Source organism: Xiphophorus couchianus, chromosome 6, assembly GCF_001444195.1.
Source record: "Xiphophorus couchianus chromosome 6, X_couchianus-1.0, whole genome shotgun sequence".
Classification (NCBI taxonomy): Eukaryota; Metazoa; Chordata; class Actinopteri; order Cyprinodontiformes; family Poeciliidae; genus Xiphophorus; species Xiphophorus couchianus.
In genome coordinates this window covers 24,727,607-24,739,463 of record NC_040233.1, presented here as the reverse complement: position 1 = coordinate 24,739,463, position 11,857 = coordinate 24,727,607, and the positions used below count along the sequence as shown (strand labels likewise).

At 38.4% G+C, this 11,857-nt stretch overlaps 3 protein-coding genes across 4 annotated transcripts; 2 read left to right on the top strand and 1 right to left on the bottom strand.

Annotated features, from left to right (window-relative positions):
• Window positions 1–1,889: 1,889 nt before the first annotated feature.
• eif3f (eukaryotic translation initiation factor 3, subunit F) lies at window positions 1,890–6,448 on the top strand. Its single transcript, XM_028019432.1, has 8 exons — window positions 1,890–2,047; window positions 2,254–2,324; window positions 3,810–3,889; window positions 4,539–4,676; window positions 4,766–4,857; window positions 5,845–5,981; window positions 6,060–6,173; window positions 6,290–6,448. Exons 1-8 carry the CDS (start codon window positions 1,936–1,938, stop codon window positions 6,365–6,367), a joined length of 822 nt encoding a protein of 273 aa, XP_027875233.1. The 5' UTR covers window positions 1,890–1,935; the 3' UTR covers window positions 6,368–6,448.
• Window positions 6,449–7,556: 1,108 nt separating this feature from the next.
• On the bottom strand, window positions 7,557–8,517 carry LOC114145814 (MICOS complex subunit MIC26-like). The gene has a single exon (XM_028019441.1). It carries the CDS (start codon window positions 8,414–8,416, stop codon window positions 7,760–7,762), a length of 657 nt encoding a protein of 218 aa, XP_027875242.1. The 5' UTR covers window positions 8,417–8,517; the 3' UTR covers window positions 7,557–7,759.
• Window positions 8,518–9,011: 494 nt separating this feature from the next.
• On the top strand, window positions 9,012–11,857 carry dnaaf6 (dynein axonemal assembly factor 6). 2 transcript variants are annotated; one of them, XM_028019442.1, is made up of 6 exons: window positions 9,012–9,333; window positions 9,468–9,537; window positions 9,620–9,725; window positions 10,303–10,399; window positions 11,192–11,277; window positions 11,511–11,857. In XM_028019442.1, the coding sequence occupies exons 1-6, from the start codon at window positions 9,238–9,240 to the stop codon at window positions 11,611–11,613; spliced, it is 558 nt and encodes a 185-aa protein (XP_027875243.1). In that variant the 5' UTR covers window positions 9,012–9,237; the 3' UTR covers window positions 11,614–11,857. The 2 variants fall into 2 exon arrangements, with proteins under 2 accessions (XP_027875243.1, XP_027875244.1); XM_028019443.1 differs by having other exon boundaries at window positions 11,192–11,286; window positions 11,511–11,644.

The following is an 11,857-nucleotide window of genomic DNA, read 5'->3' as shown; positions in this document are numbered from 1 at the left end:
CTCCTCCTCTGCCTCCTCCTGCTGGCTGCTAGACTCTCAGCATCTGCAGAATTCACAGAAAAAAAGAAAATAAATTAAAATAAAATCAGCCGCCTTTATGTATTATTATTATTATTATTATTATTATTATTATTATTATTATTATTATTATTATTATTATTATTATTATTATTATATAATTTGGTCTGAGTTGATGTTGGAAGTCTTTTTAAAGCGTGTTTTTTTTTCAATTACAACCTTACATTAATCTTTTTAAAACGGCATTATTGAAGGCCATATCGGCACGCGCACCAGTTGTACCCTCAACGATATTAGTGAATTGAATTAAATCAGCTTTAAATTCATAATCTGCCATTTGCATCACTGATGGGAATTCCGCCTCTTTTCTGCGATCCGAATTATTTTTCTCAGTTCTTTCGACTCCAAAATGGATCTTCACTTCATACAATTTCCAGCTCTCTCGGTCCGTCAAAAAATATTTTTAAAAAATTGAAGTAACCAGAGGTTGTTGAAACATATAACTTTTGGGGTTAGGAGCCTCTGAACACGCTGATGGACTCAGAAGTGGCAGCAATAAGGTTGAAATTGCAGCACTGCATCATTTCTATAACTGGTTGTGATTGTATTTGTGGTGAAGTTATCACCACAAATACAAAGGAGTTTTTGATGACAAATTTTTTTTTTTTTTTTTAAGCTTTGTTTGTGAGGCATTGGGTACACCAAGTTGTTAGAAAACAAAATCTATTGTTGTAGACTATGATAGAAAACAGCAACAATAAACAAATAAAATGTATGGTAACCAGAATCAGCTTCAAAGGTCACATTAATCCACATAAACTTCCTGGTCCGATCCCTCACCAGGAGCCGTTTGCTAGGACGGACCCGACCCAAGCAGAGGAATGAGGCCCCTGACAGCTTCTAGGATCTCTGGGACCCTCAAACCCCTCCACCACGATAAGGTGGCAGCCCACGGAGGGGAAAAATAAAACCAGAAACAGTTATTTAACTGATCTGGAGAGGCCTGAAGGAGGCGCTCTGGTGTTAGAGGAAGACCTGATGGTATTAATTGGTGTTCTGATTGGCTGTGGTTCCTTCCTGGAGGAGGGCATTGGCTGACATGATGACGCCATCACCTAACCGTTCTCCCTCTCCTGCTAACATTTCACTTCCATCAACATAGATAGTTCACCTGATCAGTTGACCTATTGTGTCTCTGCTCTGTCTTCTCTCTGCTCCAGTCGGTCGTGGCAGATGGCTGCTGGTACCAAACCCGGTTCTGGTTCTGCTGGTGGTTTCTTCCTGTTGAAGGAGAGTTCTTCCTCTCCACTGTCGCTACATGTATGCTCTGTATGAGGGATTGTTGCACAAGCAATTTGTTGTCGCCCTCTGCTAGCTCTCTGTTTGATCACTGAGATCTTCATTGGTTTAAATTGATTCCAAGTGAAGAAGAATGGAAACATCTTGTCAGTGAAGTTGTGTGTGAAGGTGTGTATGTGTGTATTAGTATCCAGATCAGTGAATGACAGCTTTCCTCTGTCTCAGTCCAGATTCACTCAGATCCCAGATCTGGACTGAGAGATCTGTCGGACAAACTGGTAGAGAACTTGCTGAGTATTTACTACCAAAGAACTGTATAACTACGGTAGTCGCTCATATCCCCTGTTTCCCTTCTTCTGGGCATTATAAAATTAAAAAAATATAGAATATTACTGTAAAATAAAACAAAGTATTATCTTATTATCTTTAAACGTGCAACTCTCCAAATAAGATTAAGAGACTGTGAATAGTAGTGTTGGCTCCCCTCGTTCAGTGAAAGGAACCGACCCGTTGACGTGGCTCGGCCGCGAACGGCACATCACTAGCAGTTTGGCCGCCAGCCTGTAGGCGGCAGCATATCCGCTCACTTCAGGCGTTGGTAGAGCCTTTTTCTTCAAGATGTCGGTGTTCGGGCCAGTGGTGAAAATCCATCCCGTCGTTCTCGCCTCAATCTGCGACTCTTACGAGCGAAGGAATGAGGGGGCGAGCCGGGTCATCGGAACCATCTTGGGTAAGTTACGTCCTGTGGTAAAAGTCCTCTTTCTGTTGGGGTGACATCGGAATAAAATGGATGGAAAAGCCGTGTGTAGCATTAGCTCAGCTGCTAACACATGCTGTCTCAGTGCAGCCTAATGCAAACACATCTGGAGCATCAGCGGAGTCATATTCTTGTTGCAAAGTCTGTTTTTATTTGTTTTTAACGTCCGCCTCTTTCAGGCATCATTGATAAACACTCTATAGAGGTGACCAACTGCTTCTCTGTCCCTCACAACGAGTCTGAGGATGAGGTAAGCTGCTATTGCACCACTTGCGAGTAAACAATGAGAGAAGTGGAAGTGATCTTTTGTTTATATGCATTAACACTCGTATTATAAAGAGCACTATTGTGCTATTTATATGAATACGCAAAACAATAAAATTTCTCATTTAAAATTATTTATTTATAAAAATTTCAACATAAATTTTGTGTTTTGATTTTCAAGCATAGATTTAAGCGAATATGTAGAATGAACACCTGATAAATCTAATAGCAGTTGAGCTGAATAATCATTCTGCTGTATATTTATAATGCAATAAAAGAATAAGAAGAACATGTTAGTTGCTTCCAGCCTCCCAGCTGTTTTAAAACTGTGTACTGCTGGTCAGCTGGCTGAAAGAAAGGATATGCACTTTAGCCTTGCTTAAAAGTGAGTCCAGTTTTTCTGTTTGATAAACACAGGTGTGGATGCTAAAGGAGTGCCACCTAACATTCTAGCTGATTAGATGTAATCCTGGTTTTAATACACAAGAAGCTGACTGCATGTTGGCTACCGGAGCAGACAGCCTGACTAATTAATCAGCTAATAAAGCTGGGTTCATCTCTTGTTACAGAGCAAAATGGCACGGAGATACAACACTCAGTAAACACTTAAAACTAGTGTACACCCAGTGTTTGTAGGTGTCATGAGAAGTCTAATAATGTTTCTAAATGCTCACTTCAATAGTTCAAACAAGAAATATAGCATATTATGCATTGATACACATAGCGGAACCAACCTGGCACAACTGCAGTCTTCCCTATATCTGCTCTTGGAGAACCAGCTTAATCAGCTCTAAAAAGCGCCCATGAGTTGGCTGCTTTGTGAACGCCAGCCGATAGTGTGTCAGGTAGCATTATGCCTGAATATTTCAGCGTGCCAAGCTGCATTTTGCTTTTGGATATTTTAGACATACTCTTTGAAAAAAATCCACATATTGACAAATTTTCCACGAATAATTAATTTGAAGTCAAGTTTCAAAGAAAAATCAGTGAACAAAGGTCAACTGTACAGCTAATAAAGTCCCACAGGCAATATTGTGATAACTGCAGTAACTGGTATTTATTATTTTTTCTTCAATATGTCTTAATAGTTGCTCCTCCGTTTTGAATAAAAGTAAATGGTTTATGTTTTATGTGTTTTAGATTGACATTTGTTAATGTAGAATATATTTTCACAAAAAAGGTTGAAAACCTGTCCTACTTTTCTGTGCATGTGCAGAGTAACGTTTCCCTCCTATAAGCTCTGAAACCTTCTCAAACCGTTTTCAGCAGAGCCGCAGCACACTTTTATCTTCACATCAAACAGCAGGAAACTGTTCTGCTGTTTGATCTGGAGCCTGGAGTGAGTCTTGGAAAGTCCAGACGTTCAGTCTGAGCTCAGATCACTCGCAAAGGACTGACCTATATCAATAAAGAAAAATAAACAACAGCATGTAATATCAGTGCATTTGTAAACTTCTGTGGATGTCTGCAGGTGGCTGTGGACATGGAATTCGCCAAGAACATGTATGAACTTCACAAGAGGGTGTCGCCCACAGAAGTCATCATCGGATGGTGAGTCAGTTTGCTTTAACGGAGACGTATTCACATTTTGCACGTTTTTCTTCTTCCACCCATCCGGTTTTTGACAACAAGTTAATGTTTTTTGGTGTCTGGAAAATGAGCCATTTCAAAAACATTACGAATGTAACGCAAATCAGCTGGCACTGCCCCTCATCTAGCAACCCCAGTGAAGCCCAGCCCGTTACCTAGCAACCCCAGTGAAGCTCCAGCATGTTTGGTCAACTGGCTTTACTGCTGTTTGTGCTGTACAATGGAAAAGACAAGTGTTTTGTTGTTGACTTTGTGTCCAGAAACCACTTTATGCATTCTTGTTTCTTGTGCAGTAGGCTCTACTAATGCTTTTCAAGGATGTAAGGTTGTATAACTGCGTATGTGTTTGCAGCCATTTTCATGTGTGAGTAAACATGAGTTGAGGGGCGTGGATTTAAAATGACAAAAGACCCTAAAATATCTCAAAATAGGCAAAACTGACCAGACTAAAACCTTGTTTTCTAAGAATGATTTTGTGCAAAAAAATGTAAAGAACATGTTTTGTTCAACCCAGAGACCTGTCATAACCTGTTCAAGGAAGCACAATAGGTCCCCTTTAAAGTTTAAATCATAGTGGAAAAGGTTCCAGCATCTTGCCTTCTCTCCTCAGGTATGCCACAGGCTTTGATATCACTGAACACTCCGTGCTCATCCACGAGTACTACAGCCGCGAAGCCACCAACCCCATCCACCTGACTGTGGACACGGCGCTGCAGAGCGGCAAAATGAACATCCGCGCCTACGTCAGGTGAGCTGCTCTGTTCGCACGTGTGTGTGTGTGTGTGTGTGTGTGTGTGTAGCTCCAGGCTGATGGATGTGTTTGTGTGTCTCCTTCAGTGCCCAGATGGGTGTGCCAGGAAAGACGGTTGGTGTTATGTTCACCCCGCTGACTGTCAAATACATCTACTATGACACTGAGAGGATAGGCGGTAAGCACTTTACTGGTTTTCTTAGTTCAGTTGGATAGTTTTATTTCAAAGTCTAGCTTCTGGTAGGAGCCTAACACCACACTGGAGGCTTTTGACCATAAAGAAAAGTTTTAAAGGGCATAAAAGGATTGTATTTAAATCAAAAGTAAAACAAATAACTACAAATGATTGGTTAAGCAAAAATAAACAAATCTGCAAAAAGACAAATTTAGTTAGATCTTTCAGTTTCAGTTCAACAACAACAAAAATCTGTTTAAAAGTTAGACTCCATGACAGTTCATTTTACTGACTCAAAGGACAGGGGTAATTCTTCACAAAAAGGTTATTGTTGAGGGTCACGTGTCGTATTTGGAAGAGTCAGGGTTAGAATTAAAGGGGCAGTATTATGTAAAATGATGCAAAATCAACTTTTTTTTTTTTTACATCATGTTATGTTATTCCCTCATCAAAAACACACCTGGAGTGTTGCCTTGACTCCTTCATGCATGTTTGAGAAATCCTTGCATATCCATGGCAACCATTCAGCTGTGCAAAGCGCCTGGGTGGGCCTAGCTCTAAGCTACTGCCTCACAGTGACTCTGCCACTCTGCTCCTTCAGACTAGCCAGCAGCAATCAGCAAACACTTGGTGGTTCTGCACATCAGCTGACCTCATTATATGAGCTACTTAAAAACATTGTTAAAGGTTTAATAGAGGATCCATATTGTGATGGCTTCCTGAAAGCAGAGTTTCAGAAAGAGCATGAGTTTTTAAAGAGACAGAAGCCCAATTTCAAGATGTTAAATTACAAAATAAATTTTTTTAAGCCTTATTTGATATATATAGCATTTTTACACTATTGAAGTTAACATATTTGATTGTGCTACAAAATACCACTATATGCCTGGAAAACACATAACACTGCCCCTTTAAAATCAAGAAATGAACCAATGAATGAATTCTAACACTCTTGTGTGTAAACATTTTGACTTTAACTCCATGTTGTAGTGGATCTCCTGCAGAGAACTCGTGTGACTCCCAGCCGCACCAAGGGGCTGACCTCTGACCTGTCCCAGGTGGGGAGCGCTGCGTCCAGAGTACAGGACATGCTGACCACTGTGTTGGCATACATCGAGGATGTGCTGGTGAGCAGTAAAGCCTGGTTCTGACCCGATCTCTATGATAGATTTAAACCCTGATCGTAATATGTGTGTGTGTCTCAGTCCGGAAAGGTGACGGCTGATAACAGCGTGGGTCGTTTCCTCATGGATCTGGTCAACAAAGTGCCGACCATCACAGCCGAGGACTTTGAGAACATGCTCAATTCCAACATCAACGTAAGTGCTTGTCAAAAAATATTAAAATTGATTGTTTACGTTTGCTGTAGGACATCATATTGAATTGAAATCCTTCATGATTGTGAAACGAAGCTGTAAATAATTTCTGTTTGCAGGACCTGTTGATGGTGACCTACCTGTCCAACCTGACCCAAGCACAGATTGCTCTGAATGAGAAGCTGGTGCTTCTCTGAGGAGAACAATTCAAGTCATATTTAATTTTTTGCATTCTTTCTTTTGTTTTGGCTAAGATGAATAAAAACATTCAACAGTCATATAGCGGATTTGATTTCTTCAAAGATGCTTCTTCTGTAAGTAATGCTTTGTATGAACTATTGTATTCCTAATTTAATAATGCTTTTTATGATTTGCAGTCACTCGAAAATTGTTCTTGGATTCAAATTTAGCTTGATGCAACTACTTTTGTGATCAAAGCGGATCCAACTTTTTCAGATTTACTTTTAATAATTTTTTTAATGACAGATTTATGCAGATGGTATGTGTCTTGAAAAGCAGCATGTTTCAGATTTTGGTAACCATAGAAAAAATGGAGCATGCAGGTATTTGTTTTATTTACGCTAAACTCAAAGTGAACTTTTGTATTATATGTAAAATTGGTTCAAGACATATAGAAACTTTTGAAAATTGAGTCTAGGAAACTATACAGTTTTGACACTTGTGAACCCTTGTATTAAATTCATTTAATTTAATTTAGTCTTTTTAATTGCAGTTTCCAGAATAACGCTGTTTGCAGTGGCAGCATGTCAAAGTAGCTCTATTACATTACTTCTGATTTGTTCTTTGAGAGGACTTTTGTTCATTTTTTGCATTGAGAATTTTTTTCCTTCCTGTTAACATTTATGACAGATATTAGACTATCATACAGAAACAGTCTTCAGTCAGTGGCCTGTTCAGATTTGTTGCAATACTGACTGCTACTGGAGATCCTTCCTGACATGATGAAGATACTTGAATGAAATGAGTTACATTTAATTTACTTTTGGGATAAGCAAAGTATTTTTTTAAATTGAATTGGACTAGAATAAACAATCACAGTATAAAGTATTAAATATCAAGTCTTTAAATACCTTACTGATATAACGTATCTTGAGTCTTAGAAGCTAAATGTGAATAGTTAATATTTTCCCATAGATTGTTTTTGCATTCCAAAGTACTGAATGAATAGCATTATCTACAAACTAATGGCCAAGTTAAAAAAAAAAAGTCTGCCAGAATCAGTTTTCCATTGGTTAATTCTTCTGATTTAATAGTTTTAACTTTACTGTCTGAAAACATTGAGAATATTCTCATTGCATTTATATTTAATTGGAGTAAAGAAGCTTTTCTTGTAAAATTATTCTTCATACCAACCATCACAACAGATGTGCCAAACCCTGAATTTTAATGTAAGCCAAGCGGGTCTTATTTTCTACATAAATATACATTGACATCAGAAGCAGAGGTACATTCTTAAAGCTGGAAATCCTGAGTTACAATTCAAGCTTAGTGCAAAGAGCATTAGAGTCACATTTCAAAACTCCATCCAGGAAGATCAGGGAATGAAGACGCGGTTTGATCCCCAGTCTTTACTTTTCGTCACTCTTTTTATCTTTGATTTGAGACTTCAGGATCTTCTCCACAGCAGCGTAGCTCTGGACCGCGGTGTCGTACGCGGAATCTCCGGTAGACTTGGCGATGGCCGCCGCCTGCTCCGGGTAGTAAAGGGAGGCGCCCAGGGTCATAAAGCCCGTTGGGTAGAGGACCTTCTTAATCCTGGATCCTCTGGCCAGAAAAAGCCCGGCGACTCCGGCTAAACCGATGACTCCTGCCCGGGGATAGAAGTCTTTAGGAGGGTTCTGTAGATAGACGTACGTGTCGTTTCCCAACTGGACGACCTTCTGAACTTTGGGTTTAATTTTAGCGTAAGTTGACTGGCACCAAGTAGCGTACGGCTCAGCTAACTTCCTGACGGTGGCGACTTTCTCCTCCAGTTGACCCGCTTCAGACTCCTCATGCCGGAGAGTTTGAGGAGGAGGGGCTGTGTAGAGCGACAGCTCGTCCAGGTTTACCGAGGATGTCTCTTCTTTTTCTCCCTTGTCGGCATCATCAGCCGCAAAAACGGTGAAAGGCAGGAAACTCGAGGCTCCCGGCATGACTCTACCTGTCACCTTCAACATGATTCCTGAGGGCCATATGCACTGGCTACGGAAACCGCCGAGGGACAAGACTGACTGGCGCCGCATCTATAATTTTTTTTCCAAACAGAAAAACCCGCCAAAAATGTGATCATGCCGTTATAAACATATTTATATATATTCTATATGCTCAGACATTCTCCCTCTCACGCAATTAGTTAATTTAATTAAATGTATGGATTAATTCAAATTATATTGAAAGGGACACTGCTAATTATGTGAATATGACCAAATTAACAAAACACCAAAATATTTGAATAAAAACGGGGTAAATGTTACCTGTTATCAGTGAATATATAATCTATATCAAAGTTACATGGGTGTAAACCACTAATAAATAAAATAACCTTAAAAAGAAGAGCAGTGGTGTTCTTTTGATATTAAATGTAACATCAAGCTGGTTCATGTGGTACCACTAAAATATGAGATTAAAAAAACTATACATGTCCACTGCTTTAATATGTATGTTGAGTTACTAATATGTAACTATTTATGTTTTAGAACGGTGATTAAATTAAGCATACATATTTAAGGTACATATCCTTAAAACTCGAGATTTTATACATATTTTTTTAAAATAGGACTTTTACTTGGCTAATTTTACTCAGGCATTTTTTATTTACTTTTCAGGTCAACGTCTATAGTTACCATGGCAGCCAGTCTCCATGGAGACAGAAAAACGACAACACCAAAGGTTCGAACTCTAGTGAGCATGCTAATCAGCTGGGGTTTTTTTCGCTTCTTAAGGCTAAGTAATTTTATCATTCGTTTTTAAGCAACAGTAGTTAGCTTAAAACCGAAGTACAAGCATATTATATGCATTAGCTGCAGTTTTAAGGCAGGTTTTTCTTCTTTTCTTATTTGTTGTTATGGAATTTCTCGGAGTGTCATCTTACCAAAACTTGCAGGCTTTGTCTGCGCTGTTATCAACTCAGCAGGAGGAAGATGAGGATGAAGACTGTAAAGTAAGATTACTCGCAAACACAAATAAACAGTATAAGAAAGTTTATTTAAAATAGATAGTTTTTAAATGTAATTATTCCATAAAAGTTATGTCTGGGTGCAGTAGCGTTGAATAACTAAATTGGGTTTATTTCAGCAAAATGCAACAACCTATAGACAGCTTGGTCCTGGACATATTGGCCCCCCTCCTAAAAAAGAAAAAGAAGGTATGTGCACTTGTTTATCTTGGTTAAATTTATTTTGAACAAGAACATGTTAAAAGCTCAAACTGACTTTCTGCTGATTTAGTGTCTACTGCCTACACAAAGAGAACCAGTAAAGATATCTGGAGTGAAGAGGAGGTGGCTGAAGGCTCTCAGTATGATGATCTGGCTGACCCGAGACCACAACCTGAGTAAGACTGAGGAGAAAAACCTGTAGTGGCGCTACCTTCATTCTAGTTAGAATACAACACAAAGGCTTCACGGTGGATTGCAGCAAGAAAATCCTGGGTTTTAATCTTGGCCTGGGTTCTTCTCTCTGTGCATGTGTTGCTTTTCACCCACAGTCTAAAAAGATGACTGTTACGTTAACTGGTTATTCTAAAATTGCCCTTTGGTACGATTGCAAGTGTGTCTGGTTGTTTGTCCTATATGTAGGATAAGAATCCAAACTACATAAACAAATTGACTCAAAAATTGTGTTTTTAAGGAAAGACAGTATTAAAAAAGAGATTGTACAAATGCCTCAACAGTTGTGCATTTGTTGATTTTAACAGTTTGGTCTTAATGCATTTTATATGGCAGAAAAATATTCTAAATTTAAAAGTTGGATTTCCTGAACTTTTCAGCATGAAATTATTTTACATCAATAAAAGTTGCTTTCATTTGAAAGTTTAATAATCTTTACCAGAAAACTAAATAAGTGAGTTTAGTTTCCTCATACTATGATAATGTGCAATTTCATGTGCATTCTAATATGGCTCGTTACAGGTATGAAATAATCCTGAAGCAGAGTGTTGGAACAGAGGATTTGTTCCTGGGCTTAAGCCAGAAGGACCCATCTTCAATGTGCTGTGAAGCCATGCTGGTAATTTATTAAGCATCAAGCAAGTTGTTCACTGAAATTAATCAACTTTTTTCACATTGGAAAACATCTTCAAGCATTTGAATAAAGACCAAGACAAACACAAAACCAAATGCAATTTGAAAGTGAGTTTAAAATGTTACAGGCTAAGCATCAGGAGCTGCATTTTATTAGGAAACCTCACATTGTGATTTTATTGTTCAATGGTGTGATGACGCTTATACATCACACTAAATGTACAGCTTATAATTAACCCATGCTTTCCTCACTTTTCTTTTTGTCCTCTATCAACACAACTAAAGAATAGAGAAAGTCAAAGGGTCAGATGGAGTTTTATTGCATGGCACCTGAAATGTAAATCCTAGCAAAAACTGCATGTAAGCTGTCCTTTATTGGGATGAAAACTGAAATCCATTATAAAGTGCATGTCTAATATAGGAACAGAAATACAAAGTATGGAATTTGTTTAAGTGTTTTCCAGATCTAGAAGTGTTTTCTAGACCTGGAAAAAACTAAGAGTATTTTTCCACATTCTTAATTTTTATACTCTAAGAAATTAAGAAATATTTGTCTATGCATCCTCCCTCCAGTCCTTCCTTCTTTGTTTCATTTCTTACTTTTCTTTCCTTCCTTATGTTTTCACTTACAGTTATGCCCAACAATCATAGAAAATATAGCAAATATGCTTGTAGATATTTGCTCAAAAGATTTATTTATACTTTTGAAATGAATATTGGTATAAACTCGGACTATTTAGGATATTAGAACAATATTAATATTTTTTCCTACCCTTAGGTTAAAATAAAGCTACCCGACACAAAGGCAAAAGATGTCTTCTTGGATTTAAAGGAGAAGTACCTGGATCTGCGGACTCCAAAGTAGTAAGAGAGGTTTTGAAAATCTTGTCTTTTATTTTTGATCTCATAAGGAGAATTTGCTGCTCAGACTCACCGCTCGGATCTTCAGACATTTTACTTTAATCAGTGTTTCAGATCTTGACCTGAGCTTCGATTGCAGTTCCAGCCAGCTCTTAACATCCTCCTCAACCACTTAACATCTCTCTCCTTCTCACATCACCGCTTTCACTTGTCGCTCTTTTCTTTTTTCTTTATAGTAAACTGGGTCTCCATCTGCCCCATCCCATCCAGAATCAAGAGGGCAAGGCTCAGTTCTTTAGCGACAGGCAGGAACTGGAGGTGACTCTACTGATGAAGTGACCCATGGACTTTATCAACATGCAGTAAAAGAAGGATAAAGGAATTATTTTAGCTTTAAAAAAGAAGCAAACATCTTGGTGGGAAAGTTACGATTGCACACACAGGCTTGTTTAGTGCCTGAAAACAATGACGGAAGAAAATCCCATTTATTTCTGTAAATTTTAATTAAATCTGGGCTCTTTTCCATATGCAGTCTCTGACTTCATAAGAAAAAGTTATAATAAATGTTTTCTGTGCTTCAGTA